The following is a 16,525-nucleotide window of genomic DNA, read 5'->3' as shown; positions in this document are numbered from 1 at the left end:
ATCCACCATATTTTTATCCAGAAAGCTTTAACTTTTTTTAAACGTCCACCATATATGATAATAAGTTGCATCATCACAATCACATCTCCAACACTTAGGTTGTTGGTTCGGATACATACATGCTAATTTTTTAGGATCTAGATGCCATCTATAAAGCATTTTATAAAAATTTTCTCTCAAGTTTTGTGCTTGTGTAAATTTCACATTTCTAACCCAATTTTTTTCCCAAGTTTCCATCATTATTGGTTCCTGGATATTCTGTGCCCATTTTATCATACAATCTTTAACTAATTCAGTTTCTGAATCTATTTCTATCAATGCATTATATAATCTTTTTATATGTGATTGACCTTGATCTCTAATTTGTTTTACCAAATTTTCATCAGTTTTTATGATACCAATTTTCTGATCCTCTTTCCATCTCGCGTGTAACTGTCCGAACTGAAACCAAGTCTGGGCTATCTTTTCTTCTCTTAATACATTTAAAGACTTTAATTGCAATATATTCCCTTCCATTATAAGAAGTTCCTTATATGTAGTCCTATCTTGTTTCTGTTCCACACTTATATTTTCTATCGCATGTCTGGGTATTGCCCATATAGGTATCTTATGATTTAATTTATATTGATATTTTCTCCAGACACACAACAGAGCATTCCTTAATATGTGAGTCTTAAAAACATTATCCGCCTTTTTATCATACAACAGATACGCATGCCATCCGTATAATAAATCATATCCCTCAATATTCAATATTCTATCTTCCGTTAAATTAAACCAGTCACTAATTGTTGATAAAACAGCTGCATCATAATATAATCTCAGATTAGGCATTTTAAGACCTCCTCTTTCACGTACATCTTGCATTATCTTAAGCTTTACTCTTGGTCTTTTCCCTGCCCAAATAAATTTATTAATACCTTTCTGCCATTCGTTCAAGTTCGCATCTTTCTTAAGTATTGGTATCATTTGAAACAAGAATAAAAATTTTGGCAGGATATTCATTTTCACCGCTGCAATTCTTCCCAACAGGGACAACTGTAATTTATTCCATCTTTCAATCTCTTTTTGTACCTTTTGCCACAACAATTCATTTGAAGCTGTGATACATACTCCCAAATATTTAACCTTTTTAACTATTTCAAATCCCGTTAATCTTTCTAGCACTTCTTTTTGTCTTGTAGTCATATTTTTTACTATTATTTTAGTTTTTTGCTTATTTACCTTAAATCCAGACACTTGCCCGTACTGTATTATTATATCCATTAACTCTATAACCGATTTAGTTGGTTGGCTCAATGTAATAACCAAGTTATCTGCAAACGCTCTTAATCTATAATCTTGATGTCTTATTTTAATCCCCTTAATTTTACTTGAATCACGTATTTTGATCAGTAATATTTCCAATATTAAAACAAACAATAATGGCGACAGGGAACAGGGATCAAGTTTGATACCCCTGCTTAAGAAGGATTTGGATTCCAGATGATTATAAATATTGTAACAATAAAAGATGTCCCTTCCTATTATATTGGTTGCCATCCTGCCATTTTCAAAACATTTCAAAAGAATATTAAAGCCTATTGCCGGGGGAGTGGGATTCTCTTTTATCTCTGTAAGGGAGTACCATAACTTAGGGGTTGTCCAACCTTGGCAACTTTAAGACTTGTGGACTTCAGTTCCCAGAAGAGTTGGCTGGGGAATTCTGGGAGTTGAAGTCTACAAGTCTTAAAGTTGCCACGTTGGACACCCCTGCCATAGTTGATGCTACTTGGGGTTCCTTGATTTTCTTCTCTCCCACCCAAACTCAATGCCTTCCACAGGTTGGCTCCACAGCTGTCCAAGTGACTTCAGCTGAGCGCACCAGAGTCCTGGGCCAGACCGTGTTCCTGAATGACATTTACTACGCTTCGGAAATAGAAGAAATCTGCCTGGTGGATGAGAACCAGTTCACCTTAACCATTGCCAACCAAGGCACACCTCTGACTTTCATGCACCAGGAGTGCGAAGCTATTGTACAGTCCATCATTCATATACGGACACGATGGGAATTATCCCAGCCCGACTCTATACCGCAACATACGAAAATCCGTCCCAAGGATGTGCCAGGAACCCTGCTGAACATCGCACTGCTTAATCTAGGGAGCTCGGACCCAAGTCTACGGTACGTCTCGCTTTCGTTTGTGGAGGGATTTTGAGGCTTCATTTCGAATGAGTCCGGCTGCAGGTAGTCTCGACTTATGACCACAATTGAGCCCAAACTTTCCATTGCTAAGCAAGGCAGGTGATAGGTGAGTTGTGCCCCGTTTTGTGACCTTTGTGCCATGGTTGTTAAGCTACGAATCGCTACAGCTGTTAAGTGAATCATACATGTAAGGCCAATCTGGTTTCCCCCATTGACTTTGCTTATCAGAAGTTCCCTAGGAAGCTTGAAAATAGCAATCCCAAAACATGCTGTGACCATCTGAGTCCCTTGGGAGTTGGGCGGCATAGAAATGCGATAAATGAAATCTTTTAATATATGTGCTGATTGTGAAGCCCCCAAAGTTTGATCACGTAACTGTGGGAATGCTGCAGTGGTCATAAGTGTGTGAGAACTGGTCATAAATCACTTTCTTCGGTGCCCTTGTAACTTTGGAAGGTCGTTAAATGGATGGTTGTAAGTCGAGAACTACCTGTATAGAAACTAAAGGTGTGTTGGTCTTGCATAGCCGGAATTTCTTCCTCTTCCAGATTCTTTGCTTTCCTTAACTCGATTTTGAGGCTGATTATTTTCCCCTGCCTTTTTCTCCCTATTACAGGTAGTCCTCAACTTATGGCCACAATTGAGCCCAAAATTTATGTTGCTAAGTGAGAATTGTAGTTTTGCCCCATTTTACAATTTTTCGTGCCACATTTGTTAAGTGAATCTGGCTTTCCCATTCACTTTGCTTCTCAGAAGGTCGCAAAAGGGGATCACATAACCCTGGGACATCATAAATGTGAGTCAGTTCTCAAGCATTCGAATGTCAATCACGTGACCATGGGGATGCTGCAACGGTCATAAGTGCGAAAAATGGTCATAGGTCACTTCTTTCAGTGCCGTTGTAACTTTTGAACGGTCACTATGCGGACTATTTGTAAGTCGAGGACTACCTGTGCATAATTTGTTTTCCTTTCACTGAAAACTGATTCTGTAAAGTGTATTTTGGGAGGGCGGGAGGGGGACATGCATCCAATTCATGCCTTCACTGATTTTTATGACTCAAGTCAGATTACCCAGTTTGGAAGCATTGTGATGAACTGAAAAGCTGGTTCTGATTAATCGATTAGCATGTTTTTAAAATCGTTTTTATTCTACTGAATACAAATACTTTAAAAAAAAAAAAAAGAAAAGCAGGTAGGTTTGCTGGCACCCTTCAAAAGAGACATTTCTCACCCCACCCCCCTCGCTCTTTCATCTCCCAGGAGGAAATGCCTGTTTTAAGGTAATGCCAAGAAAAGTGTTTGTATATATCATCTCAAATAGAGCAATGCAGTTTTTCTTAAAATGATGTGACAGGTGGTCCTCGACTTATGACCACAATTGAGCCCAGAATTTCTGTTGCTACGGGAGAGAAGTTCAGTGAGTTTTGCTCCATGTTGCGACTTTTCTTGCTACGGTTGTTAAAGTGAATCACTGCGGTTGTTAAGTTAGTAACATGGCTGTTAAGTGAATCTGGTTAAGCGAAGGTCACAAAAGGTGATCCTATGAACCCGGGACGCTGCAGCCGTCATAAATATGAGTCAGTTGCCAAGCGTCTGAATTTGGATCACATGACCACGGGGACGCTGTGAAAAACAGTCACTTTTTTGGCTGCTGAAATTTTGAGTGGTCACTAAATGAACTGTTGTAAGTTGAGGACTACCTGTAACCTCTCACCTGTTAATTTTATGTATATTTCATCATCACCTAATGGAGAGAGGTTCCTATGGCTGACCAAATAAGACTCTTGAGTCGATTTTGGGGGGTCACAGGCCAAATATGTTGATATCAATGTTAAGAAATCACTTGGTTGAGTTGGACAGCTATAGAAATTGATTGATTGATTGATTGATTGATTGATTGATTGATTGATTGAATGAAAGAATGAAAGAAATAGGCTTCTGAACATAAGACTTTCTGGACTTCACCAAGGAAACGTTTTTTAACGCATTCCTTATTTTTTGTTGCAGGTCTGCGGCCTATAATCTTCTCTGTGCCTTAACTTGTACTTTTAATTTAAAGATTGAAGGCCAATTACTGGAAACGTCAGGTCTCTGTATCCCTGCAAACAACACTCTTTTCATTGTCTCCATTAGTAAGACTCTGGCAGCTAACGAACCCCACCTTACCCTAGAGTTTTTGGAAGAATGCATTTCTGGATTTAGCAAGTCTAGTAAGTAATATTACTTCACTTTTCCTGTTTATACAAGGTAAATAACTAGTATCGCTTGACATCTCTGATGAGGAAGTCAGCAGCACAGATATTAGGGATAAATGGGAGGGGTGGATATATTAAAAAGCAGTTCATAATAATACAAGGAATCCTCACTTAACAATGATAATTGGAGCCAGAATTTCTGCCACTAAGCAAATGCAATCAAAAAGTGTGAGGTCCCATGATCACATTGCTTAGCAACGGCAATCCTGGCAATAGCCATTGTTGTCATTAAGCGAGGCTCATGAGTCATTAAGTAAGGACCTCCTGGCAACTTCCTGACAGCCTCCAGCAAGCAAAGTCAATGGGGAAGCCAGGAGAAAGTCAGAAGTCCCAGACAGTTCTCAAGCAGGCCAGTAAGTGTGTAAAGGAGCTGTTGTAGCACAAGGGTGGCTATTGCCAGGTGGGAGAGGGTGTGGCAATAATGCAATAAAAATGAAGGCATTACATGAAAAATGTACAGTTGGAGAGTTGGAGAAGTGTGTATGTAGGCAACATACCCATGGCTCATACTCAATGAAGTTCAGAGTTTTAGTGACTCCATGAGTGCAGCAATTAGTAAAAGGCAGATTTACATGGAAATATGAGAACTGTTCTTTAAAAAACCCTGAAGAGGGAGAGCAAAACACATTTTTGGGAACCCTGAATTAATTCTACAAATCCGGCACCACATTAAAAACAGCATAGGCCCCATCTCTTTTACTGTACATATGGAAATGTAATCTCTGCTCCCGTTTAAAAAAAAATTCTATGGGTAGACAGAATTATTGAAGTGCTTAGTACAGTGTTTCTCAGCCTTGGCCACTTGAGGATGTGTGGACTTCAATTCCCAGAATTCCCTAGTCAGGATGGCAAGAGGCATGCTAATTCGGATGAAGCAGAAAGAACTTTTTCTGCAACATACAGTTTCTTAACTCTGTTTCTTTAAAAGAGTCTGGAAGTTGAGTCATGGCAACTTCCTTCCCTTTTCGTTTGAAACATTTCGCTATCCTAGTAGTCTGTAGAGATTCTCAGTCATCCAGGTCATGGCTGTCCCAAAGGTGTTTTTTCAGGAGGCAACTGGACTTTCTTCTTTTTTCTTTTGAAGACATTTCGCTTCTCATCCAAGAAGCTTCTTCAGCTCTGGCAGGATAGTGGAATATCCTTCCGTACCCCGCTCTCCTGCCAGAGCTGAAGAAGCTTCTTGGATGAGAAGCGAAATGTCTTCAAAAGAAAAAACAAGAAAGTCCAGCTGCCTCCTGAAAAAGCACCTTTGGGCTTATCCTAGTAGCTTCTTCAGTCTGAGCAAATTGATTAAGGGGACCCCATATATGTCTCCAGAGTGGTTTCATTTCTCAGCTAATCTGAATAGGCTTGTTAGGTGCATAGGCAGAGATCATTAAAAATTGTTGCTCCTAAATCCTTTACTTAGGTGGTCCTTAAGCGTGGCCTCCCTGGTGAACCGGTGTAGTGGTCTTGATCTTCCTGGGGTTTTGTTTCTGCAAGTCACCTGTGGTCACCGTGAGTTGGGCAGCCATATAAATGTTCTCAATAAATAAATAAAATACGAGGTGAAACAAAAGAAGGGGTACAAGAGGATGTTCAGAAACGCCATCTTGGGGGTGGGGGCTGAATTTAAGACTTGGGATAACAGGTTTTGAATCATATTCAGGCTTGGAAATACATTGCTGAAAATTTGCATTCCTCAATCCAGGACATGGAATTTGAGAACTCATGATGCATGCTGCTTTCATTGAGATAATGAATTAATCACCTGCTCATTTTCTTCTGGTCCAAGTTGTTGTAGAAGCCTCTCTGTCTCTCTCTTTCTCTTCCCCCCCCCCCAGCAAGCATGAGTCTGTAAGCTCAAAATAAATTCCAACCCTCCCACCTGACATCCACTTCTGCTCTTCCAGTGGGAAGCGTGGGTGGAAAAGGAAAAGAACTCTCTTCCCCGGTGTTTACAATTCAGACTCACTGAGAAGACGGGAGATTTAGAGGTTCATGGAACGGGTGTGAGAAATTTTTAAAAAACAAACAAACCTGTCTGGCCTGTTTGCTGGTATTGTTGGGGAAATTATTTGATATGGTCCAAGGTAAGGGGAAGAACCAAGATTCCTTTGCCCCGGGCACATCTCCCCACTCAAAACAACTGTCTGTTGGGAAACGACCATGAAAAAGGTCTCTCTTCTTGAACTTGCTGAAGGAATTCAACACAGATCTTAAAGTCAAAAGTGTGCTGTCAGCTCTGCTAATATTTGGAGAGTCTTATCCATGAAGTCTGGTTATATGTGTGGTTGTGTTTGAAGGTGCCCTGCCTTTGATCTGCAGCCCAAGGCCCATTTGGGTTCATTGCAGAAGACCTAAGCGATGGTGTTAGTTTCTTTTGTCATTCAGCATCGTATCTCACACTACTTTTGATCTTGAAAGGCCTACATCACTAATCCAGGACCTCTTGGCAGAGAGAATCCTTATTTGCTGTCTTTCTAGTATACTTTGTTTCCTCCCACCACCACCACCACACACACACAAATAACTTCCAAGCTTTGTTCCAAAAGATGATTGGGCAAACGTTTACACAAGACTCTTTTCTAATATGTCTCTCTTTGTTTATTTGAATTTCAGGTATTGAACTAAAACATCTCTGCCTGGAATATATGACCCCCTGGTTATTGAATCTGGTCCGCTTCTGCAAACATAACGATGATGCTCGGCGCCAGCGAGTCACAGCGATTCTTGATAAGCTTATAACAATGACAATAAATGAGAAGCAGATGTATCCTTCCATTCAAGCCAAGATATGGGGTAGTTTGGGACAGGTACTGTTTTTGATTGATTCCCCCCCCCCTCTCAGTTTTTGGTTGAAGAATAAACAATATGTTTTCTACTATATCCTGTACTTGACAGTGCAAGATTAATATCCTCCCCAAAAACCGTTTCTGCCATGTCCTGGTGAAGTTATTGAAAGCACAAAGTTATTGTAGGGTCTTCTGGTTTCTGCAGTGTCACCTAGTTTTTTTTTCAACAAAGCTTATTACCCGATAAGATAAGTGCTCTTATTTATGAACTGGCTGGTTGCAGAGCCTGACACTGACTTGGGCCAAAAGGAAAGGATTGGACCAAGGTCACCCGGCCAGTTTCTGTGCGTAAGGGAGGACTAGAACCTGCATCATCCAGCATAGGAAATCAGGAGCCAGGCAGTTCCAATGAAGATAGTGTGCTAATGTCTCTACAAGAATCTGAACTACTAACAGTAAAAGCAGAGTGGTTCTAGATAGGAATTCAAAATGGAATTCAAGGTGGACTGGACTCCGATCTCTTGTGGGTGGGAAGGAACTCAAGATTGAAGATGCATTTGACTTGTCCCTCGGGCTCAGCCTGGTCATATCCTACATCCCTCTTCCCACTCTATCTACTACCTTAACCACACTGGCTCTTAAGAAAGTAGCTCGGGTTTCCATGCCTAAGGGAGGATTTGGGTCTCCTCAGGTCCAGAGCTATTACCCCACACTGTCCTCTTTTTCCCTGTTCAGAGTAAACTATTAAATATCTTTTAAACATTACTATGGTGGTTATTTGGATTTATCTTTCAGGACTTTTGCTGATAATAAGCTGGTAAATGAATCAAATTTTATGTGCAGAAAAACTTGGCATTTCTGTCAAAATCAACCTTCCAGCTTCACACAGTTGTGGAAAGCTTTTTTTATTATTATTTTCATGGGCGAAATTCACAGAGGTCTGGGTTAGCCTATCTGATTAAAGAATGTACTCATTTTATCTCATTATTTTAGAGGGCTCTTGGCACTTACCCATTTTCTTATGATAAAAGTGACAAAAACATTTAGAAAAATTAAAATTGTCTATATTCATGCTTAATTTTAATCCAAGGAATGTTTCTATATAATTAAACCTTCAGAACACCAGATTATTTGTGTATTTATTTATTATCAAACTTATGCCACCAACCTACAGAGGTGGCTCTAGCTGGTTTACTGTTATATATGTGACTTAACCTTTTGATAGGCATTTAACTGAATGATGCTAGCAAGAAGCTACTTACAATACCCAGATGAGCATAGATCGGGGTGGGCAACTGTGGCCCTTTTACAACCGGTGGACTTCAACTCCCAGAATTCCTGAGGCAGCCAAGCTGTCTCAGGAATTCTGGGAGTTGAAATCCACCGGTTGTAAAACGGCCACATTTGCCCACCTCTGGCATAGATTAACACCAAGATTATCATCAGCAAAATGATAATCATCAAAATCATCATTATTATCATCAAAAGCAAAAGTTTTAAAGAAGAGATTGGACAACCATTTGTCTGAAATGGCATAGGGTTCCATGTCTGAGCAGGGGGTTGGATTAGAAAACCTCCAAGGTCCCTTCCAACTCTGTTAGAGCAATAGCACTTAGACTTATATACCACCGTACAGTGCTTTTACAGCCCTCTGTAAGCGGTTCACAGAGTCAGCCTCTTGCCCCCAACAATCTGGGTCCTCATTTTACCCACCTCGGAAGGATGGAAGGCTGAGTCAACCTTGAGCCTGGTGAGGAGAGGGGAAGGGAGGAGAAGAGAGAAGAGAAGAGAAGAGTTGGAAGGGACCTTAGAGGTCTTCTAGTCCAACCCTCTGCTTAGGCAGGAAACCCTACACCACTTCTGACAAATGGTTATCCAACATCTTCTTAAAAACTTCCAGTGTTGGAGCATTAAAACTTCCAAAGGCAAGTTGTTCCACTGATTAATTGTTCTAACTGTCAGGAAATTTCTCCTTAGTTCTAAGTTGCTTCTCTCCTTGATTGGTTTCCACCCATTGCCTCTTGTCCTGCCCTCAGGTGCTTTGGAGAATAATTTGACCCCCTCTTCTTTGTGGCAGCCCCTGAGATATCTGAACACTGCTAAATTGCAGCCAGCCAGCAGTCAGCAGAAGTAGCCTGCAGTACTGCACTCTAACCACTGCACCACCACAGCTCAACCATGGGTTATTCTGTTATTCTGTTCTTGACCACAGCTGTTTTCTTGCCTTTTCGACAGATAACTGATCTACTTGATGTGGTGTTGGACAGTTTTATCAAAACTAGTGCCACAGGAGGACTGGGGTCCATCAAAGCAGAAGTCATGGCAGATACAGCTGTTGCTCTGGCTTCTGGAAACGTGAAGCTGGTTTCCAGCAAAGTAAGCATTTTCCTCTTGAATTTAACTAGTTAATCTCTTCAGACGTGGATGGAAATCAGTCAGTGGTATTTCTTTCTCCTTCTTCACTTGTCCTTTTTTCAGATAGTAGGGAAAGTGCTAACTGAATGGTACAAAACGACATCCATATTGAAAAATATTACAGGTACTCCTTGATTTACAACACTTCACTTAGTGACTATTCAAGGTTACAACAGCATTGAAAAAAGTGACTGATTGATTGATTGATTGATTGATTGATTGAATGATTGAATGAATGAATGAATTATATTGCCGCCTATTCACCCATCGCGACACACTTACAGCGGTTGCAGCATCTCCATGGTCACATGATCAAAATTCAGACACTTAGCAGCTGACTCATCTTTATGACGGTTGTAAAATCCTGGGGTCATGTGATCCCCTTTTTCTGAGACCTTCTGACAAAGTCAATGGGGGAGCCAGGTTCACTTAACAACCATGGTACTAACTTAGCAACTGCAGTGATTCACTTAACAACTGTGGCAAGAAAGGTTGTAAAATGGGGCAAAACTCACTTAACAAATGTCTCGCTTAGCAATGTAAATTTTGGGCTCAATTGTGGTCGTAAGTCAAGGACTAGCTTTTTATAATACAGCAAAAATAATATGATTCCGCTGGTCAGTGCACGATACTGTAGCCAGCAGTTATATAATTCGGGGAAGCTCAGAAGCACAGCTTTAAGGTGTTAGCGGACTCTGTTGTGAGCTGATGTCAAGAGTGCATGTAAAAGTATTCAATTTCAATGTTGTCGATCACATTCATTGGATTTTTTTACCTAGTTACTCTTCTCCACAAGAACAGCTTCAAAGAAATCTATTGTTCTCTGTAAACTGAAACTGGATTTCCAGGCTGTTGATGGAGTAGCTCTTGAAATGCTGCTTGGTTGGCCATTCAGCCAGTCACAATACAGTAACATCCTAAAGGTGCTTTTTCAAGAGGCAACTGGACTTTCTGGTTTTTCTTTGAAGACACTTCGCTTCTCGTCGAAGAAGAAACGCTGAAGAAGCTTCCTTGATGAGAAGCGAAATGTCTTAAAAAAACCCCCAGAAAGTCCAGTTGCCTCTTGAAAAAGCACCTTTGGGACAACCATGATCTGGAGGACTGAGAATCTCCATAAATACAGTAACATCTAAGTTCTTTGGAAACTTTTCCCAATAGCTTATTTGATTTATCATTCATTTTAATTTCCCATTTCTAAAGCTATCTAACTTCTTGACCACTCTGGGTAGCACACAAATTTAACAGGATGAAATAGAACAAGTGACAGTATTCCAGGAACCTGTGACTGGTTACTTAGCAACTGTTTAAAGTTGTGACTGACGCAAAAAGGGACTTACAACATGGATTCGAAGTTCAATCAGGCCCCCTCTGAAGTCATGTGATAGAACTCTGGGCATTCAGCCACAGAGCCGTTTGTAGCATCTGGCAGTCATGTGGCTACATTTTATGACGGTTTTGCCTAAAATGGGCACTTCCAATTTTTGTCAAAATGATGCTCATAGGAAACTATTAACTGGATTCGCTTGATTGGGGGGGGGGAATCACAGTGATTTGCTTGAGAGCTATCTGCAAAAATGGTGGTAAAATCAGGTCAGTCACATGACCGTTATGACATGCAATCATAATGGGCAGGGACCATTGCAGTCATAGGTCGAGGACATACGATCTTCCTAAATTTCTGAGTTCTTCGTTTGATCATTGTCCTCATCAATATAGGATTTCATATATGGGGGAAAGAGTTTGTTCTCAGTTGGAAAATCTTGATCTGTTCCTCATTACAGATATATTTTTTAAATAAAGCCTACAATTGAAGTGTTGCATCTTATGATTCTTGACGAATATATTTTATTTTTTCTTTACATTCACTGAGAGCATATGCACCAAAAACAAATTCCTTGTGTGTCCAATTACACTTAGCCAATAAAGAATTCTATTCTATTCTATTCTACTCTACTCTACTCTACTCTACTCTACTCTACTCTACTCTACTCTACTCTACTCTACTCTACTCTACTCTACTCTACTGGCTTCCTAGAAGAAGTGGGTGTTGAGAGATGGCTCAAAGGAATGAGAGGTGGTACTTAATAGGTTTCTCAGGACTTTATTATATCCATATTAATAATGAGAAAGAAAAGCGGCCCTCAAGATAACTTGAGAGTCTTTATCAAAATGCAGCAAAATTTCTGTGACGCCTTTTCCCCTTAGGAAGACTTAGATGGATTCTTCCACCTCATTTCTTCCTTGATTAGAGACGGTCACTTAAGATCCTCATGTTCCTAAAGACAGCTTTTTGTTTTGGTGTCTAAAGCACACACCTTCTAACTCGACTGGTTGTTCCCTTCCAGGTAATCGGACGGATGTGCAAGATAATCGACAAGACCTGTCTCTCTCCAACGGCTACGTTAGAGCAGCACCTCATGTGGGATGACATTGCCATTCTAGCCCGTTACATGCTGATGCTGTCTTTTAACAACTCCCTCGATGTGGCCGCACATCTCCCCTACCTCTTCCACGTTGTTACTCTGTTGGTGGCCACCGGTCCTCTTTCTCTCAGAGCTTCCACCCACGGCCTGGTCATCAACATCATTCATTCCCTGTGCACTTGTTCACAACTTCACTTTAGTGGTAAGTCTTTCTTTAGATTTATTTTTAAACCTACTGTAAGATCCCTCTCCTTTTGTCTGATGTGACTCGAGGTAGATTTCAGTGGTCAGCACCAGTGGTGGGTTTCAGAAATGCTTACCACACACTTGCTTCACGCGCTCGCGTGCCTTCCGCGCATGCGCCTGGCCTTCTGCACATGCGCTTTGCTTGTGCGCGTGCCTTCCATGCATGTGTCCGGCCTTCTGCACATGCGCTTTGCTTGTATGTACCTGCCGCGCATGCGCCCAGCCTCAAAAACATGGCTAAATAGGATGTCTTTATGCCTGGGCGGGGGCAGGGCGGGGCGGGCCCACTCGCATCGCCACTACCAGTTTGCCCAAACCAGTCCGAACAGGCTGAATACCACCTCTGGTTATCCCCATATTTCTGTGGGAAGGTCCATTCCCAGAATCATTCCCCAATACTGGACCTTTGAGATTACTAATTTAAGTAACAAAAGGAATCTTGCTTTGAACAAGTAACTCAGCTTTCCTCAATTTGATGTCTTCATCATGTATTACCGGTGGTCTTCCGGGTGCGCTTCAAGGTGTTGGTTCTCATCTTTAAAGCGCTCCATGGCTTAGGGCCAGGGTATTTACGAGACTGCCTTCTGCTACCGATAACTTTCCACCGGCCAATACACTCTCACAGAGAGGGCCTCCTCAGGGTGCCGTCGGTCAAGCAATGTTGGCTGGCGGCCCCCAGGGGGAGAGCCTTCTCTGTGGGAGCACCCGCCCTCTGGAATGATCTTCCTCCCGGAATACGACGGATCCCGGATCTCCGCACTTTCCGTAAGGCCCTGAAGACGTTTTTATTTCAGCAAGCCGGCCTAGCCTAATTAGGTTTTTTATGGGTTAGTTTTTAATTGTATAGCTTTGGGGTTTTAAATTGGAGGCCGATTGATTTAATTTATTTTAGCTATCTTAACTTTTATATTGTATGTATTTTAATTTCGGCTGTTCACCGCCCTGAGTCCCTAGGGGGAGAAGGGCGGTATATAAATTCAAATATAAATAAATAAATAAATAAATATTACGAGCAGTGGTGAAATGTAAAATTTGTTACTACCGGTTCTGTGGGCATGGTTTTTGGGGGGCGGGGGTGTAATGTGACTGGGTGGGCAGGGCCAACTTTTTTTTTTTTTTTTACTTTTAAAACCATTCAGCTGAAGCGGTTGTAAAAAAATGCTTTTAAAAGCCTCTTGACGATCCCAGCTGAGCCGCGAGATCATCAGAGGCTTTTTTTTTTTTTTTACTTTTAAAAGCATTTGTTCAGCCAAAGAAGTGGTAGAAAAAATGCTTTTAAAAGTAAAAAAAAAAAGCCTCTGACGATCGCGTGGCTCAGCTGGGCATGTGGGGAGTGGGGGGGCGCAGGGATTTTTGCTACCGGTTCTCCGAACCACCCGCTGCCCAGTCCAAACTGGGAGCATTTCACCCCTGAAAAATTTGGGGCTCAGTTGTGGTCGTAAGTCAAGGACTACCTGGATTCAGTTCTAATTCAAGTCAAGTGGAGTTAAAGCATAGTTTACTGCTTTGGGTGTGAATCAGGTTCAGCTGATTTAGTCTGTATCCAATCCTAACTTTAACTCTACCTTTCTTTCTGATGTGTGTGAGTTTGTCTGCATGTGTAATATTAAAATAACAAGAGAACTAAGGTGGTGACCTTGTGCTTAGCAGTCTATTTTCTTTAAAATGGGAATGATGCTAATATTATGAGGAAGGCTAGGATAACTTTTATGGTGTCACAAGCTGCTGGGGTGCATGGCTGTGTTCATTGGATAGGATGAATCCATACCCTGAAGACCCTGTTGTTCCGCCAGGCCGGGCTATCAACATAATAATTTTAATTGGGGTATTTTAAATTTTTGGGGTTTTAATCCGGCCAAATTTATTTAATTATTTTAATTTTTAATCATTGTTGTGTCTTGTGTTTTTAAATTGGCTGTACACCGCCCTGAGTCCTTCGGGAGAAGGGCGGTATAGAAATAAAATTATTATTATTATTATTATTATTATTATTATTATTATTATTATTATTATTATTATTATTATTATTATTATACAGACCCTTCAAAGCTCAAAAAACACAAATACCTCAGTTTTGAATCCATACTAAGCTACCATCCCCTAGTGGTGGATTGTGGCAGTTTTTCAATAGGCAAATATTAATTTAGGCTATCCTGTGCCAAGAAATTTCAAGGGGGTTATAATATAATAAAATCAAAAAGATAAAACGCTCCTTTAAAAATAGTACTAATAGGAGAGAAAGTAGAATAGAATAGAATAGAATAGAATAGAATAGAATAGAATAGAATAGAATAGAATAGAATAGAATAGAATAGAATAGAATAGAATTCTTTATTGGCCAAGTATGATTGGACACACAAGGAATTTGTCTTGGTGCATACACTCCCATTGTACATAAAAGAAAAGATACACTCATCAAGAATCATAAGGTACAACACTTAATGATAGTCATAGGGAAACAGTCAATATAAATCTTAAGGATACCAGCAACAAAGTCATACAGTCATAAGTGGGAGGAGATGGGTGATAGGAATAATGAGAAGTTTAATAGAATGCAGACTTAATAACTAGTTTGACAGTGTTGAGAGAATTATTTGTTTAGCAGAGTGATGGCGTTGGGGAAAAACTGTTCTTGTGTCTAGTTGTAAGTATGGTATGTAGCTCAGATTTGAAATGAGGGATCCTTGGCGCTTTCTGAGTTTGGTTGTTTTCTTGCAGGCATTTCATTACCCAACTAGGTAACATCTTCAGTGCTGATGATGTTAGCTAGTTTGGTTAATGAAATGCCTGCAAGAAAACAACTCAACTCAGAGAGCACCAAGGGCCCTTCAACATGAATAGTGAAAACAGCACTAGGGCCATAATGATCCTGAAGCTTAGACAATGTTAGTTCTATCCTCACTTTAGCCCTGCTTAAAATAAAGTGAAGACATCAAAAGAACCATGAATTAAACGGGGAGTGCTTATTAGCCACTGAGCCAGAAGGTATAACTTCTTATACGTGAGAGGGGGATGTTACATGTCACAGATGTCTTTTTAAATTCATCAGTCATGATTTAAGATCCAGTGCCTCTAGTGATCTTGCCACAAATCATTTTCAACCAAGCTTTTATCATTTCAGTGTATGAAGAGAGCTACGGAATCCTTTGCCTCTTGCCTCATATTTTCTGGTCATGCTAGCCTTCTTATAAGTTACCCGCAATGTTTAAATATTCAAGTCTCATGTTTAGATGCAGGTGATATATATATTGTACTTTTCCGTAAGTGACATTTTAATGAGATCTTTAAAGCCCCTGAACAAGCTCTATAAAGAGTACAGGATCAATCCAGGCTCAACTCTACAAATTAGCACTGTCAAGTACAATTTAGAGCCCAGCATGATTGTAAATTAGGAACACGTGTAACGTTCACAACATTTAAACGTAGAATGGTAGACTAGGGCTTGTGCCTGTGGTGAAGTCACAATGCAGTGCCGCAGAGATCAGTAGTGGAGAAAATGTGAAGCAATTAATCAATTTTTAATCTCATTTTGTGGAAGGGCCATGTAAGCATTATTTAGCATAGGGAAAATATTACCATCACATTGAGATGCACAAGGACACCCTATGTCCCTTATGCAGCCTTTTGTTAACCTGCCATTTCACTGCTGAAGTCGGGTGATGAAATTATCAGGGAACTAGCAATAGCACTTAGACTTATATACTGCTTCATAGTTCTTTTACAGCCCTCTCTAAGCAGTTTACAGAGTCAGCCTATTGCCCCCAACAAACTGGGTCCTCATTTTACAGGCCTCAGAAGGATGGAAGGCTGAGTCAACCTTGAGCCTGGTGAGATTTGAAATGCCAAATTGTAGGCAGCCGGCAGTCAATTAACTGCCGGCTGCCTCTCATATTTTTTACTTCTGAGATTTGATGCCCAATTAATTACCTAATAATGGCAGAGTTTCTAGTGATTTTAATAAAATGCAGCCTCTGAAATTTCCCCACCCTTTAGAAGTTAAGTCTCTCAAAGAGCTAAACAGCATTTCTCGAGAAGTATGTAACATTTCCAAACTGGAGGTGGTGGAAATATAATTAGAACATATAACGTAATTACGAAAGCAGTGCAAATAATTGCTTTCATAATAAAGGTGCAGTCCTCCTCAGAGTTGAAATAACGGAGTGCTTTTATCTCTTTAAAAATTCTGTGCTATAGGTTAAATATATATACAGGTAGTCCTCGATTT

General features: G+C 40.5%; 1 protein-coding gene across 1 annotated transcript in view; it reads left to right on the top strand.

Annotated features, from left to right (window-relative positions):
• NF1 (neurofibromin 1) overlaps positions 1-16,525 on the top strand; it is a 246,119-nt gene that overhangs the window by 184,030 nt on the left and 45,564 nt on the right. Inside the window, exons 38-42 of the mRNA XM_070932037.1 lie at positions 1,824-2,164; positions 4,195-4,397; positions 7,044-7,237; positions 9,452-9,592; positions 11,977-12,256. Of these exons, the coding sequence (XP_070788138.1) occupies positions 1,824-2,164; positions 4,195-4,397; positions 7,044-7,237; positions 9,452-9,592; positions 11,977-12,256 (1,159 nt within the window). The remainder of the gene's footprint in view (positions 1-1,823; positions 2,165-4,194; positions 4,398-7,043; positions 7,238-9,451; positions 9,593-11,976; positions 12,257-16,525) is intronic.

This window comes from Pituophis catenifer, unplaced genomic scaffold (assembly GCF_029215685.1).
Source record: "Pituophis catenifer annectens isolate HBS135680 unplaced genomic scaffold, rPitCat1.0.hap2 SCAF_1, whole genome shotgun sequence".
Lineage (NCBI taxonomy): Eukaryota > Metazoa > Chordata > Lepidosauria > Squamata > Colubridae > Pituophis > Pituophis catenifer.
This window is presented reverse-complemented; position numbering and strand designations above follow the sequence as displayed.